At 37.8% G+C, this 15,982-nt stretch overlaps 1 protein-coding gene across 1 annotated transcript in view; it reads left to right on the top strand.

Annotated features, from left to right (window-relative positions):
• Nucleotides 1-15,982, top strand: part of FBN1 (fibrillin 1) — a 290,028-nt gene that overhangs the window by 182,171 nt on the left and 91,875 nt on the right. Inside the window, exons 15-19 of the mRNA XM_072624719.1 lie at nucleotides 159-281; nucleotides 1,972-2,124; nucleotides 6,978-7,031; nucleotides 8,202-8,327; nucleotides 13,367-13,492. Of these exons, the coding sequence (XP_072480820.1) occupies nucleotides 159-281; nucleotides 1,972-2,124; nucleotides 6,978-7,031; nucleotides 8,202-8,327; nucleotides 13,367-13,492 (582 nt within the window). The remainder of the gene's footprint in view (nucleotides 1-158; nucleotides 282-1,971; nucleotides 2,125-6,977; nucleotides 7,032-8,201; nucleotides 8,328-13,366; nucleotides 13,493-15,982) is intronic.

A 15,982-nucleotide genomic window follows, 5' to 3' on the forward strand; every position in this document is an offset into this window, starting at 1 on the left:
TAACAGATGATGTTCCTTTCTTTCTCTCCTCCCCCCCTTCTTTGCCCTTTCCCAAATGTTAAAACATGTCTGTACAAGCTGATACTCTAGCAGTGAACTAAAACACATTTTAATGTCTAATAAATTTTAAATGTGATTTCTACCCCTCCTCCCCCCAGATATTAATGAATGTGAAACACCTGGAATCTGCATGAATGGACGCTGTGTGAACACAGATGGATCCTACCGATGTGAATGCTTCCCTGGACTGGCGGTGGGGCTGGATGGACGAGTGTGTGTTGGTAAGACAAACTGGTTATAATAATGACAGTACCAAACTGGCTCTGTGTCAAGACATAAAACAAAATGACAGATGCGCAGACTTTCTGGTTCATGTGAACTTTGATGAATAAGGGATAGCAAACCTTCAGGGGCAGCTATTTTTTTCTACAGAAATAAAAGTATGGCATTAGATTGATTAAAGGAGAAGCACAACCAGGATAAATGATCACTACAGGGAATCTCTACTACATTCCTTTAATCATTAGTTTCAACCTCCACCATTTTCCTTGTTGTTTTCTTCTTGAAAATGGGCTGTCACCTCTCTTTTCTTTCCCTTTTAATGAGTGTTTTAATGAACATCTGAGCAGCCAAAGGGGAAGTGTGTGGAAGGCGAGGAATATGGAGAATCGAAAAACTGGTTAATATAATTCATGATATTCTAAAGTTTTGTGTAGCTGTATGGGCATTCCCAGACAGATGGAAATTTGAGAAATGAATCTTATTGATCTCTTTATGAGGGAGGTGTTCATTAAGACCTTTGAAACATAGAAAAATTAAATATCTATTTCGGTCTTTTGTCCTGATGACATTGAAGCATTTTATTAATGGGAACGAAAACAACTTGCTTTTTAAATTCTATATCGTGCTATACCTTTAATGAGGAGGTATGAGCGTAACATGATGAATCCCTTCTGTGTTTAAGCACAAAAAGAGGTCATTTTTTCTTAATTACAAAACTAAAACTCTTATTCCTTACTCTTATCTTTACCTAAAATGATGCTGATGTTAATTAATTGACCTTACTAGTCTTCTTTATGCAATTCTTTATTAAGATAATAAATTTTTTGCTTTCACTCTAGAGTACGTACATGCTGTATCTTTTTGCAGAATAGCTGATTTAGAACAGGAACCGTTTAATAGGACAGAACTTTTAAGTGGTACCTATTTAAAATGGTTCAAGCTAGCACTATCTTTTTCAGAAAATGCTGTTGTCAGTGTGATAAAAAGTTAATTGAACAGAAATTTTTCAATTTTTCTTACTCAAAAGAGCTTAAAGAAGAAAATTTTGAGAAATGAACTAGTGTAGATCAAGTCTCCTGGCCATATGATGTGGCTTTTCTTAAAGAAAAACTTTGTGTGCTATTTTGAGTTTATTTTACTCTTTTCCTTGGATGTTCATTAGAAAGCCCTGTGAGCTGGGAAAGGGTCAGGTTGAAAAGAACCTGCTTTCTTTCCCTCATTCTGCTGGCCACCCTCCTGATCCTGCAACGGGATGGTGCTTGGGAAGGTCAAAGGGAGAGGTCATTAGATCGAAAGTAAACTTCCTCTTCTTTGAAAGGTCCTCCTAATCCAAACATTCCCCAGCTCCCAGGTTTATTTGGAGAATCAGCTCGCTTTCTAAACTGCTTCATCATCATTCCATGAGCTTGGCTATTATGGAAATAATTTCTCACCCACAGTAGCCCTGGAAAATTGACAGTATCTGGACTGATGTTTAGGTTTCTACTATTTGGAAGTGAGATTTTTTTTTTTAAATTGACCTCAAAGCCCTTATGACAGAAATTATGTCAGTGTGAATTAGAACACTGGGGAAATAAGCAGAGTCCAGGACCAGCTTTGAAGCTATTGCATGTGCTTCAACCCCCATCAAGAATGTTTCTACATCTTAAAGATTCAGAAAGATAATAGAATTTCTTTTTCCTGTCATAGATACACACATGCGGAGCACGTGCTATGGTGGCTACAAGAGGGGTCAGTGTGTCAAACCCCTCTTTGGAGCAGTTACTAAGTCTGAATGCTGCTGTGCCAGCACAGAATATGCCTTTGGGGAGCCTTGCCAGCCCTGCCCTGCGCAGAATTCAGGTATGGAATGTCAAGTAGTTGTTGTTACAGTAGAAAGCAGCAGATGGCACTGTACTCTCCAGTGGCACGTGCATCGCCAGGAGCGTGGCTGAAGTTCTAGCCTAGGCTCTCCTTTGTGTGCTTTTCAGGTAAATTTGAAATTATTGTACCTTTCTACAGAATACCTCTCAAGCCCCAACTCAGCACTATTCATGTTCTACACAGGGTATTGCATCTTTAAGCAGACTGGTTTTCTAATTCAAATTCAGCATTTCTAATTTGCAGGAGCAGCCTACCTGACCTCTAATGTATAATATAAAAGGAAATAATTTTAAAATTGCCTGAAATATTTCTAAAATTTTTTAATGCTCATTTCATCATATTTTATATGATCAAGAATTTTGTCCCGTACTGTTTATTCAAACTTGATTAAAAACCCTTCTCATGTTGGAGGTCACATGGCAGATACTGAGACTTGGCTTCAAGTATTGGTCCAACCACCAATCAGTGGTCACTTCATTTTGGATTTTAGTTTTTTATTTCTATGGGAATCTTACCCTTCCTTCTGAAAATGAATTGAAACTGTTTGCAAGATTAAATTCTCATCTAAAACAGGGGTTATAATTTCCTTATCTATAGACAGATTGTACTAAATAAAAATACATACAGGCCTTTTCAACTCAAACGTGATGTGATTTTGCTTGCAAGAATAAGGGAAGCAACAGATTTTCAGCATTGGAAAGGTAGTTTAGTCATAAATATTTGTTATATTAAAATAATATTAGCCTTTATACTCAGAACGTGTGTGTGTGTGTGTGTGTGTGTGTATGTGTACTTTGTCTCATCTTCATTGTACTCATGTAGTTCTCTGGCTTAGAAAAAAATTAGTTGAGTTACTTTTAGATTTCCAAAACCTTGTCATATTGAAAAACATCTTCCTGGCTATTATAAAGCTATCTACACCTATTAGACGTTTTGAAGTTAATGCATAGGGTCTAGTGGATAGATGTTTTACAAAGTAAGCATAAACAACGTAGAAAGACAGCTTTTCGGCAGTCAGTGACATTACGCAGCATCTTCCATTGGTTTTTGCCTTGAGCGACGATGCCAGTTACCCTCGGATTTATCGTGTCATTTTATTGTTACAGTAACCCTGTGAGATAGGTAAAGTAAATACATTCTCCGTTTAGAGATGAGGACACTGAAGTGCAGAAAGGCCGAGTATCGATCGTATCACAAAACAGTGACAGAAGGAGTGACAGGGTCTGACTCTCCTGACTCTCCGGAGTGTGCTGCTTCTCTGAAAAGGTGTCAGTCTAGGATTTTAAGAGAAATTATAACCGGCTATATTCTTTGAGCAGAATATTTCATGACTCACTGTACTATAGAGTTAAAATGTTCCCTAAATTTAGGGCCCAGTGCCACTGACTTCTGTTTTACATTTGAATGAATTTAAACAGGAGAGTTACACATGTGGAAACTGTTTCATCTAGACTGGTCTGCCCACCTCTTTGGTTGTTGAAAATGCCAATTCATGAAGGGTAAAATGTAGGACATCTTTCATTTCAGGGGAGAAAAAATGTCTCCAAAGGAGATGTATTGCTGTAGGAAATGAATATGTCCAGAAGGGAAGAGTTTTTCCCTACTTTCTATCGTTCGATCTGGTTTGAAGCTAAGCATCCGAGAGCTAAGAATGCATCTTTCCTCTCCGGAAATGAGACACGTGCAAACTGTGAATGAAGACATTTCTACTCAACAGCCTAAACTTATTTAGGAAGGTTTCTAAGCTCCCTACTCTGCAGGCAGGGAGTTTTCATTGTTCGTTCCATGAGCAGATCTCCTTGGTGCTCCCTGGGTTCTAATGATTGTTAAGGGCCACCCAAATGTAATTCTGTGGCATTTTCCCATTGCTTTTCCGTACCAGTGCTTCAGGAGCATGCATCATTCTTCACACAGAATAGGAGTATGACCTAATTCCAGATAATCTAATACCAGCTCTGGCCCATATGGAAAACAACTGTGTCACTCACTTGCTTGCCTTTACACCAAGAATAAGCTAAGTTAGGAAGCAGAGAGCAAAAGTGCATTTTTCCCAGAGCTACAAGGTTGAGTGTGTTTCCTGTTTTATTGCCTACGCTATTCCACAAATATTTTAATCTGATGCTGATGTGAGAGGATGGAGGAGAAATATTTCTCCTAACTCCCATTCCCTGCCTTTTATTAGCACTACTGCTGCTACCTTTCTCATTTGGCACCTGAATGCATTTTTTAAAGTTATTTCAAAATTCAGAAGTCGTGCTTTTCTTTCATCTTTTGGAATGCAGAGGTAGGAGTGTGTTTTGTTGTTCGTTCTGTTTTAGTCTAGATGAGCCATTTATGTCTATTGTCAGGAGTATAATTTGCTAGCACACTCGAGCCTAAAAGTTTGAGCTGTGCTTTTAGAAAATAGAGAGTCTATTAGCTCTGTGGAGAAAGCCTCTCTCTTTCCAGTTGGTAAGGCAGATGCTTTCCACCTGACTACATTATGTGATTCTGCTTGACATTGTGGACATCGTATGGCATTTGGGTTCCCTTTTTACATAGAAAAATTTGTTACCATAAATTCTCAAGAATTCATATTGTGGCTAACATGCAGCAAAGATTGTTTTCAGGTTTATTGATAGTTTATTGATCAATAGTTTATTGATAGATAGTTTTCAGTTAAATTGTTGTTTTAATCTGTTATATTTAAAGTACTTCGTTACTGAATTCCTGGCTTTGTGGACATTCATTGTTTTTGCGTTTACTTTTTGTGTGTAATAAGAGGGCCTTTGAAACCCAACACTCCATATATCTGCTTCATCGAAGTTACTTCTATTTAAGCTGGGCTAGCGCTAAGTCAGTTAACTGACTAACTTAGCTAAGTTAGCTTCCTAACTTAGGCTAGGTTTTCATGGTATGGCTTCTTTATTTTGTTTGAAATTATTTTCCAGAATATTAGATACATTTCTAAGAAAATAAAAGCAAAAAAAAAAAAAAAACCTCACAGACTCCAAAGACAAAAATGAAGTAATTTGTGAATTATCTACAATTTTGTATTATCTATGCCTTGGCTTATTTGCCTTCATTTATGGAGACTGATAGATCAGAACAGACCAATAAATACACGTGGAAAGACCCTTCAGAATTATTGACATTAAGTAGAGTCATTCATTACAGTATGCTGGAAGAAACCTTGGCGTTCAAATAGTCCAACCTCTTAATTTAATAGATGGTGATTGACTTTGGGCAAGTCACAAAAGAAAGTAAGTGGCTGATCCAGGCCATTAGCCTAGTTGCATTATGTTTGGAGTCAAAGAAAAGCGCCAAAGAAGTACTCGAGATTGGAGTATTATTATTATTATTATTATTATTGCTTCTCACCAATGCTACTTGAATGTTGATTTAAAAAACCAGCTAGCTCTAGAAGTTTAACAGTGAGATTAAATACATGGCTGCAGAGGAATACCTGTGGGGAAAAAGTGTACATTTCGTTACTAGCCAGACCAGTGATTGAAATACTTGTACCACTGAACCTCCTTGCCAAAGTGTACTATGTAAACGCGCTGTGCATTTTCAGGCCCTTCTGAGCCTCCCACATGGAAATAAACAAAAGATTCCATAGGTGCATCAAATGCTTGGAAACGTTCCTGCTGCTGCAAGGACAATGGTGCTTGTAACAGCTTATTTCGGTTTTCAAGTTTCTGACTTCCGATTATCATAGCAGATCTGTTTACAGGAAGAGTTCTTCAGTTACAAATCGCAAACTCATTTAAAATGCTTCCATTCAGTGTAACCCCCAGACACAGCTCTTCAAGGCGACCTCACCATTTCTGTATTAGTGTTTGCTTTCCCTAGGACTCTTGTTTCAAATGCACTGAGCTTTGTGTCCTGAAATCTTTCTTGACTTTTAAAAAGATCCCCAAAGAGTAAATGTGGTCCTGTTTGTACCCAACTGAATGGTCCCCTCATCTAAAGATTATTTTGCTTGGAAATGTTAAAGTTTCCTAAACATGTTAGAAAGCCAAAAGACTCTCAAGGAAACAGATTTGCAAAAGATAAAGTTGAAAGGACATATTGAAGATATACTGTCTACAATATTTTCCTGATTTACTAATGTAGTAAACCATTTTTTAAAAAGAAAAGAAATAAAGTATTCAAAGGAAAGATCTGGAAATATAGCAATGCTTATTCAGTGTTGCAATTGCATTTCTGAAGCATGACATAAAAAGTAGATATTATGCTCTGGGCAGAAGGCGAGATAGTGTAATGGACAAAGAGCTGTTCTTAGAGCCAGGACAACCCAAGGTTCAGGTACTAGCTCTGGGCTGCACCTAGATACCGCTGTGGATAGAATGCTGGCAAGGGAGGCAAGAAGACTCATCTTCCTTGATTCAAATCTAGTCTCATACACTTACTAGCTGTGTGACCCTAGGTAAGTCACTTAATCCTATTTGCCTTAGTTTCCTTTGTAAATTCAGCTGGAGACTGAAATGGCAAACCACTCTAGTATTTCTGCCTTGAACACCCCAAGTGGGGTAACAAAGAGTCAGAAACAAATGAAACATGTACTGGCTTTCTGATTCTGAGCACATGTAAGATCTCAGTGGCCCTCTCTTAAGACTAACTGCAAAACAGTTATAAATCTGCTTTGGCAGAGTGAATTTTCTCACTGAGAATTCCCTACACTGATACCACAGGTATAGAACGCCCACCCCTGGGAAATGTCTCATTTTCATCTTCCTCTTTAATTTACTTCATCTTACTTTGGAGGAAATAATGTATGTGAAGCCAGGGTTAAAATTTCCCTATCATGGAAACAAAAGAATCATTGACTATCATTTCATTCATTTCAGCGGAATATCAAGCACTTTGCAGCAGTGGCCCAGGAATGACTTCAGGAGGCAGTGGTGAGTAATCAGTTTAAAACTCATTAAGTTTGTAATTCTTAAGTTTATATGGTAATAGCAGAGATGCTGCCTGGTTTTCAGAGGAACTTCTAGTGCAGCCGTTGCCACCCCTAGGGGATCTATTGCCATTCTCAACCCTCAAAACTCTCCTGAGACATCAGAAAACTTGTCAGGGTACTCCTCTAAACCTCAGATGCTTCTACAGGGAGAATGCAACAGGTTGCTTAGGTGCTTAGAGAGGGAACTGTCTTAAAGGAATTGGAACCTGTTTTGAGAGGAGGTAGATCAGATGTCAAGTGCTGTCACTTTCCTGTTGTTGAAGCCCTGTTGTGTGGACATGTGATAACTATATCCTCAGAGAATTTCTCATTTGTGAAGTTATCAGTCATCTTGTTACGGCAGAGTATCTTGCTGAGCCAGAATCTATTGGGCAGTCAGTGACAAGGCATCATTTAGCTGCTAGAAGAAGAAATGGCCAGTTGAATTCATCTTTTGGAATTAGAGATGCCATAATAGGTTCTAAATAGTTGGAAAAAGGTGGGGGATAAAGATAACAAGTGAGAGAGAGAGAGAAACAAAGGAAAAAAACTGTTGTCTTGACAATACGCAACTTACCCTCCTGCCAGACTATGACAACTAAAGCAACCAAAGGGAGTTCTATAGGTCTACTAATAACTGTGCTCACTTCATCTCAATGCATATTTATGACCTGAAAGAGGCTAAGAAGAGTCTGAAAAAAATCATAGAAATAGTCATAAATAGCAAATTTGATAAACTCTAAGTTCAGTCAAAATTAGCGTTTAATATTTTTTAAATTGTCCCAAGGTGAGTAAGTTGATGCTTATCTATGTAACAGAATATTGAAGCTGGAAAGAACTTTTAAAAATGAATGAATGAGCGAATGGCAAGGCATTTATTAAATGCTAACATGTGCCAAGCACAGTGCTAAGTACAGAGGAAACAAGTACAAAAATAAGACAGTCCCTATCCCCATGCAGCTTCCATTAAAGTGGAGTAGACAATATAAATAGGGGAGAGGTGGCCACGAAATTATCAATTCCCCCCGTTTTAGAGGTGATAAAGCTGAAACCCAGAGAGAGAGGGGCAGAGTTAGTTCATTTTAAGGTTCACTGAAGCATGATACCGATGTCAACCTTGAACATGTTGCAGATATAAATGAATGTGCCTTGGATCCTGATATTTGCCCAAATGGAATTTGTGAGAATCTGCGTGGCACGTACAAGTGTATATGCAACTCGGGATATGAAGTGGATGCAACTGGGAAAAACTGTGTTGGTAAGTAACATGCCATTTTTCCTAACAGATGTCGGAAAGTTATACTAACTGAGCTTCTTATTAATCTATATCTAATCAAAGTGTTATGTGACAAAGGAAACTGACATTGTTGTATTAGGTATAAAATCACTCAGTTAAAACAGTTAAAACACAGAAGTCTAAATTCAAGGAATTTATAAATTATGAAGTTACAAATTAAATCCACAAAAAAGAATTTTGATGAAGTGAAGCAAATATAAAGGTCCTATACTGTCATCTTAATATACCCACCTTACTGTACCTACTACTCAGGATGAGACAGTAAAACTCAGGCCACTAGTTTATCTGTTCTGATAGTCAGCATTCTGCTAAGCTAAGTGACACCTGTTTGGTTTGAAAACATCCTGTGACGGCGACATCAGTCACCAGTTTAGTCATTAATTTTGGTGAAAGGTTGCACATTTGTAGTTTACTGAGCGTTTGGTTTCTGGATAACTCTTTCCTGGTGACACTGGGATTCCAAAAGAAGATTTGATTTTTCTTGACTTTTTAGGCTGTTGCCAAGGGTAATGGGGGTTGTGGTGCAAGCAACATAATTGTTATCAGACAGTGATATTTTAAAAAAGTCAGTCATTTTAGGGACAAAAATTAGAATGATCATTTTTTAAGGTAATAATGTTACAGAACTTAAAGAAGCTGGTAAAAAAAAAACCAAAACCTTAGTTGTATTGCTAGGTACCTTAACAATCGCTGTTCTGTAGTGGGAACAGTAAGGCAGGGTGATGTAGACAGCCATGTTGTCAGCATACGATAGCTTACTTTTAGTATTTTTATTTGTGATTTAAATATTTTGGGTGGCACACAGTATTAATATTTTATCAAAAACATGAATAGCATCCAAAATATTTTCAGTGCTCAAAATTCCACTTTCATAATAGCGGTCATTAAAAATAAGGTTCATTATAGGAAATCTGATTGATGTAAAACTTCCTAATACTTATCTGTTAGATAAAATGAAGGATATCCGTTATGTGAACGATTGAACACCACAAATCAAAATATTCAAAGTCTGGGAATAGTTTCATAGTCATTATAAAAGTGACCCTTGGATTCTGTGTTCCTTCTTCCCATGAATATTATTCTAGTCAAGTAAGCGTTGGCAATAAAAGAGAAAGGTAAAAGCCCTTGTCCAGGAGTTGGACGTAATAAAAATAAGAAGGGCTTTAGTGCTAATACACTTATGTTTGTGACCTCTTATCTCCTCTCTGTCAGGAAGAGCACAGAAAGTAATAGAGGGGAGCCCTTGGGTTACTGTCCACGCTTAGTAAATTTTGAAGAATGTTGAATGCTAAAGAAAACTGAGGAGAGTTTGCAATAGTAAGGAAAGACTAGGAAGGGATAGCAAATATTGCCAAGGATCATGGGAAAGAGTTGTAGCAGTCAAATATAGTTTGGGTAATTTACACAGTACATGTTAGTCTAAACTAACATTTAAACTGCATTTAAAAAGGAAGAAGTCATTAAGATGACGATGATGACGATAGGGATAGCTTACATTCCACGTCTGTGTAGAAGGAGATTCCATCTCTTGCCTTTCTTGAAATCTTAGTATTCAAAAAGTATACTATGATTTTAAATTACATATGATACTTTTGCATGCAAATTTCACATATGCTAATCACAACTGAACACTGCATTGTTTATTTATGCAATAACCATTTCTTAAGCACCTACTCTGTGCAAAGCACTAACTGTATTTAGGTGGTGAGAAAGATACAGAGATAGGAGGATGATCATTTATTAAAGGATTTACTAAATGAGCATTTATTAAGCTTCCATTATCTCCCAGACACCCTGCTAGATCCTGAGAATAAAAGACAAAAAATAAAATATGTAGGAATAAATATGATTCAAAATAATCAATAAAACCTGTACTGTTAGTCTAACTCCTTCAGTTGCTTCTTTTTTAATTCGCCTACCTGCTGTGCTTTAGCTGTTTCATATGTTTTTGTACCTTTGATTACATTTAAATATTAGGAGTTGATTTCTAGGCAACATACAGATACATGTATCCATGTGTATGTAACCATATATACATGCATATGCACCATTAAAATATGATACATGTAACTAATATCATTGCAGTTCCTCTACATCACCTCTTTCCTGGGTGATGCTCTGCTGTATTGGGAACTTGACTTTAGAGTTCACTTGGTTTGGTTTACGTAGGTCTAAATTTCATACAAATAAAATTTAATTTCAAGAGAAAAGTCTTAATTTTTTATTTTTTTAATTTATTATAATAAATTATTTGGTAACATTTCCTTGCCCTAAAATTATTGACCATATTCGTCATTATTATTGTTATTGTACTCTATTTTAGCACGTTAATGCTTCCTATTAAATTTTCAAACTATGTTGAATTGAATAACATTCTTTTTCAAGATCTTGCATATTTCCTTTACTCTCCTGTCTGCCCTCTCTCTCCTTCTCGTCTTTCCTTTTTTGTATTTTCCCCTCTGTCCCTCTTCTTTCTTTTCCTTTCTCATTCCTTTCTTTCTTCTCCCTGTCATTAATTCATGAATTTATCCCTTCCAAATCTCTTTAATTTTCTTTGGTTGCTTCTGTTATTGTTATTTGAGATGTATTAAGCATCTAAAAGTGCTGCCTCTGGTTTTCTCAGCATTCTGTGCATTTCTTGGTTTCCCAAAAGCTCCTTTGGCTTTTCCCACAACTGCTTCTCAAACTTCTATGGGCCTTTCTTAACGTTCTATACCCCATATGATTCCTTTTCTCTCTCTCTCTCTCATGCCCTCCTTCCTTGTCTTGAAGTTTCCCTAGGTGCTATTTCAAATCCATCTGTTTATCTATTTTCCCACTTCCATGATATGCATTTCTTGACTCTACCTGTAACAAAAAAGTGTACTAGTCATCTATGGGATACCTAGCATTGCCTTCTTTAAGCCTGTGTTTGCTGAAATGGAAGAAGGGGTTAAATTTGGGAAGTCATATGAAGATGAAAACTTTAGGAGGAGGCACTAGACACTTAGAATCAATTCCTGTGGTTTTTTTTCTTTGAGAATTGCTTGTGCCATTTTTCTTCTCGCTTACCTTAAAGACTTTAGTTCAACCTGTTAATTCTTTGCTTTAAGAAGTAAATTCAGTGGAAATTCTCACATTCCCAGTAGTCCTACAGCACCATTTAGATAAGTGGGCTGGTGTCGCCATGTAGTTTAAAAGATGAAAATTGAAAGAAAGGAAAGAAGATGTTTATTGATTTAGGTGAAAATTAGAACTTTTCTTTTGCCCTTCTTCCTTATTTATCTAATTCATTTACATACACACCTACCCATCACAGGGGATCAAAAAATCCATCCTTTCTCACCCCTTCCAAATTATTGTGAAAGCCCAAGCCTAATTTTTGCTTGGGATTTAGGATTAATTACTTGGCAGCTAAAGGAAAAATAGGTTAAAAAGAACTGGTGAACTCCAGAATTAGGCACACTCCTACTCTTCTGCTACATATTTTTCTTTTTTCTGCTTGCTGCTAATCTAAGTTCTGGCCTTTTATTTCCTTTTCTTTTGGTGCTGTATTTACTTTTGAGAATAAAACTTCTATACCTTCCCCTCATTCTGAACTTTAGAACAGCTTTTTAGGGTGCAGCCTTTATCCTGGGGCAGCCATAATTTGAATACATGTGGTATTTTCAAAGTCGACTCAACTGAAAACATGTTTTACTATTTCATCTTTCTAGAAGGGCCTCTCTTGGTTGGCAGGCACCAAAAATCATTATTTATTTGGGCAGTGCACAAAGACACAGGGATGTTTCAGCTTCATCCAAAAATCACCCCTTGGAAAGCCGAAGGGGGAGTCTGGGAGCCAGTGGGAATTCTTACTTCAATGAGAGTTTTGCTTTAGTAAACACTACAAAATTGGATCCATTATTATCAGGTCAGGGTTTGATTGTGGTAAGAGGGAAAGAAGTTGTGAACTAAAGGTCTGCTCCAGTCATTTCCCACACATAGCTCGCAGTGACTAGCTATTTTTTTTTTTATCTTAACAGCAAATTCCACTATTCAAGTTGCCAAATGCCTCTGACATCAGTGAGAGTTAAAACTGCAGTTTTGACCCTTTCAGATCTCATTTACATATCTCACATCATTTTGTTAGGATTTTTCATACATGATTTTTCTCATATCCTAAGACTTTATACTTGACTTTCTGGTATTTTAAAGGCTATATAAGCTCAGGTCCATGGGGTTGTATGACATAAAAAAGAAGATCAAAGAGTTGATGCAAGGGTACTTATAGCACCCTCTACCCATGAAGTACCAGAAATCTAAATATACAAGTCTTTTATTTTATAGGAGAATTGACTTTGTAAAATGTCAGCTAATTAGCTGACCAGAATTTCTAAGTTAACCAATCATTTACTTCAAACATATATGGCATTTGGTGCACATTAGGCAACATTTAGTACAGTAGTGATGCAAGTAGATTTAATGATACGTATGATGAAAACTTTCATAGCTACCATACAGGTTCGTAGCCAATTGAACATAAAGCAATGCTTTTGACCTAAATGATTTGAATTGTCTATCAAAACTGTCCTAGATAATAACCAGTTCTTTCAGTCCTTTGTGATATATAGCCCTGAACTAAGAGCATCTAAATTATCCAGAGGCTGTAACATAATATCAAAGACCCAACTTACCATTCGGGGAAAGGGAGTGGAGGGAAGAAAGAAAAATGAAGCCAGTAGAAAGCATCCTAGACTTTCTGGCAAAACTCAATAGCTATCTAAAGTAAAGGTTGGTTATTTCCATAAAGTCCCAGCGTTCCCAAAGACACGGGCAGCAGAGGGATGATCTGGAGCATTGTAGCAAGCCAGTTTTAAATAATCTAGCCACATGCACCCACATTTATGAAATTAAGTAATTCAAGGGCAAAATTGTATTTTTTAAAAATATTTGCTTTATCCATAGAATTGAGAACTTAAAATGTTTAAGATATTGTGTCAAATTGAACTTTTTAATTTCAATCTCCATCTTCATTACAGATATTAATGAATGTGCATTGAACACCTTGCTTTGTGACAATGGGCAATGCAGAAATACTCCTGGAAGTTTCACCTGTACCTGTCCCAAGGGGTTTGTGTACAAACCTGACCTAAAGACTTGTGAAGGTAAATGATTTTATGCTATTGGTATAGTTGACTCTAAGAGTAAAAAATGATCACAAGCTAGATGCATGTGTTTCAGCTGATTTATCTAGCTAGTTTCTGCAGATTTTCTCTAGTCTAGTTCAATGTTTAATCAAGATTCTCTTCTTAGAATTTGGAGTTTAGAGGAAATGTAGAAATCATCCAGTCTTTTGGTTCTTTCATGAGAAAACTGAGGCCCAGAAAAACTGAGCAATTTTACTTGAAGTCCCAGAGCTTGTGCATAGCAGGCTTGGTCCTGGAGCCCAGCTTTGCTGAATTCCAGGTCTGTGGTAATGGTAGCAGGGACAGTCTGAGGCAGTGGCAAGAAAGTTGTGTTTGAAGTCCGGAAAACTTGTTCCAAATCCTGGAGCTAACATTTATTAAACTCTATGACTAAGCAAATCACATAACCTGACGGAAACACAGATCCTTTTAGACACACAGGCGTCACTCATTCAGGCTGCTTCCCTTCTGGCACTCTTGCCCTGCTGAGACCACTGGGCTTCATGGTGTTGTGTTTGTCCTTCGTACTCGAAGAGGACCATGGCATCAAGATGATGACATGAATTGCAGCTGACTTTGATTTGAGTGAGGGAGGGCTGTGCAAGGTCACCAACTTCACTTTCTTCTCCTGAGCCATCTGGGTCCAGTGGCCTGATATTCATCAGGATGGCTGGAGATGGCCCAGGATGCAATGGAAGACCCTGGCCCTTTCAGGCTAAGGTCTTATCACATTCTCACTTTGAGTGAGATACACCAATTCAATGAATAGGCTTCCTTAAGTAGTTACCCAAGGGATGGCCCCTTCAATCAAAAAAACAGATATCAGACTGGGAGGCGAAGACTCTCAGGGTTCCTGTTTAAAACAGAAACAGTTACTATTTAGTAATTTCACTCACTCTGTGCTAGGTGGGTGGAGAATTGTTGTCCAGTCTATGAACTCCAAAGTGAATTGGGTTTAAGGCTTGGACTTTGAGCAAGAAATGTAGCTAGTAAACCCAAAGAAAAAAAAGGCAGCTTTTGGCCATGAGGTGTACCTTCCCTTAGGTAGGGAGAAGAGGTAGGGGAAGGGAAAGGGGAAGGGAGGGGGAGGGGAGGAGAGGAGCTGCTATTCTCCCACAGGTTGTGTTTGTCCTTCATTCTCAAAGAGGACCATGACATCAAGATGAAGACATGACTTGCAGTTGACTTTGATTTCAGTGAGGGAGGGCTGTGCAAGGTCACCAACCTCACTTTCATCTCCTGAGCCGTCTGGGTTCAATGGCCCGATATTCATCAGTATGAGTCAGAGGCTTCATGTACATGCCAGTCAGATATCTCACATCTGCCAGCCTGTTTCAGTCAGGTTCTGAGCTATAGTTAAAACATTGAGATTACTGGTCCTACCACCAGCACAAAATATATATTAATGGGTTCTTTTTTTAAACAAACTTGAACAGATAGGCTTTTGATGGCACTAATATAGTTTGTGTTTAAAGGAAAAAGAAAGAACAAGGACTTCAGTCTTGTAGTTTACGTAATTTACTCTTTCAGTACCATCATGTCATAAATTTTAGTTTTTGCGCATCATTGAGAAAGAAGTATATAAATTGACTGGGATGTTATTAGTGTTTTATGAAGATTAGCACTAGGACCCGGATCCACACAGCTTCTCTAGCCATCTCGCCAGGCATGGGGCACCTGCCTCCCTTCAGTCCACACAATTCAGGACTCCACTCACTTTGAACAGAATTTCTGTTCACAACTGGAATCCCCAAGTACAGCTCAGATTGAACATCCCCTTTGAGTCATTTTCACTTTGTTAACATTTCCCCATTTACAAGGTCACAGCTAATCCCTTTCTCTACTTCTGCACAGCCACAAAACCAAGTGTTTGGGGGTTGATGTAAACTCTTCACTTAACTACAAAATTAAGTGAGCCTGCAATGACTACCTGATATCCTAGGACAGTGGAAGTAGGTGCTACTTCACTGTTACTGACAGTGGAGCGCCTTTTGCCCTCAGTGTGGCTGCCCCTTCTTCAGAATGTCTCATTCCATTGACCTTGATATTCTTAAATCATTCAGCAGCATTTAATAATTAAAGATGGATCAGGATCTGGGGTTTCATTACTGTATGAAAATTCAGATGAGGAAACTGCCTACCAATGTAGGTGGTCACCTTTTCTTCAGTTTGTAGTGTGAGAGAGCTGCATGTAGCACTCAGAAGTTAAATGATTTCCTTGGGGTCACATAGCCAGTAGAGGAAGGACATGCACCCAGGTGTTCCTTGTAACAAAGCCAGGTCTTTATCCACTATACCATGCTACCTCTCATTAAAAGAAAGGAAAATTTGTTCTAGCTTCAGGAATTGAAGTGAGATTTAAGAACCTATGTTAAATATGTACAAATTCGGTGCTTTGGACATTTTAGCTAGCCTAGGAAAAGAAGCATTTGAGAAAGTAAGAATTAAAAATGAAGTCAGTCATTTATC

This window comes from Notamacropus eugenii, chromosome 7, assembly GCF_028372415.1.
Source record: "Notamacropus eugenii isolate mMacEug1 chromosome 7, mMacEug1.pri_v2, whole genome shotgun sequence".
Classification (NCBI taxonomy): Eukaryota; Metazoa; Chordata; class Mammalia; order Diprotodontia; family Macropodidae; genus Notamacropus; species Notamacropus eugenii.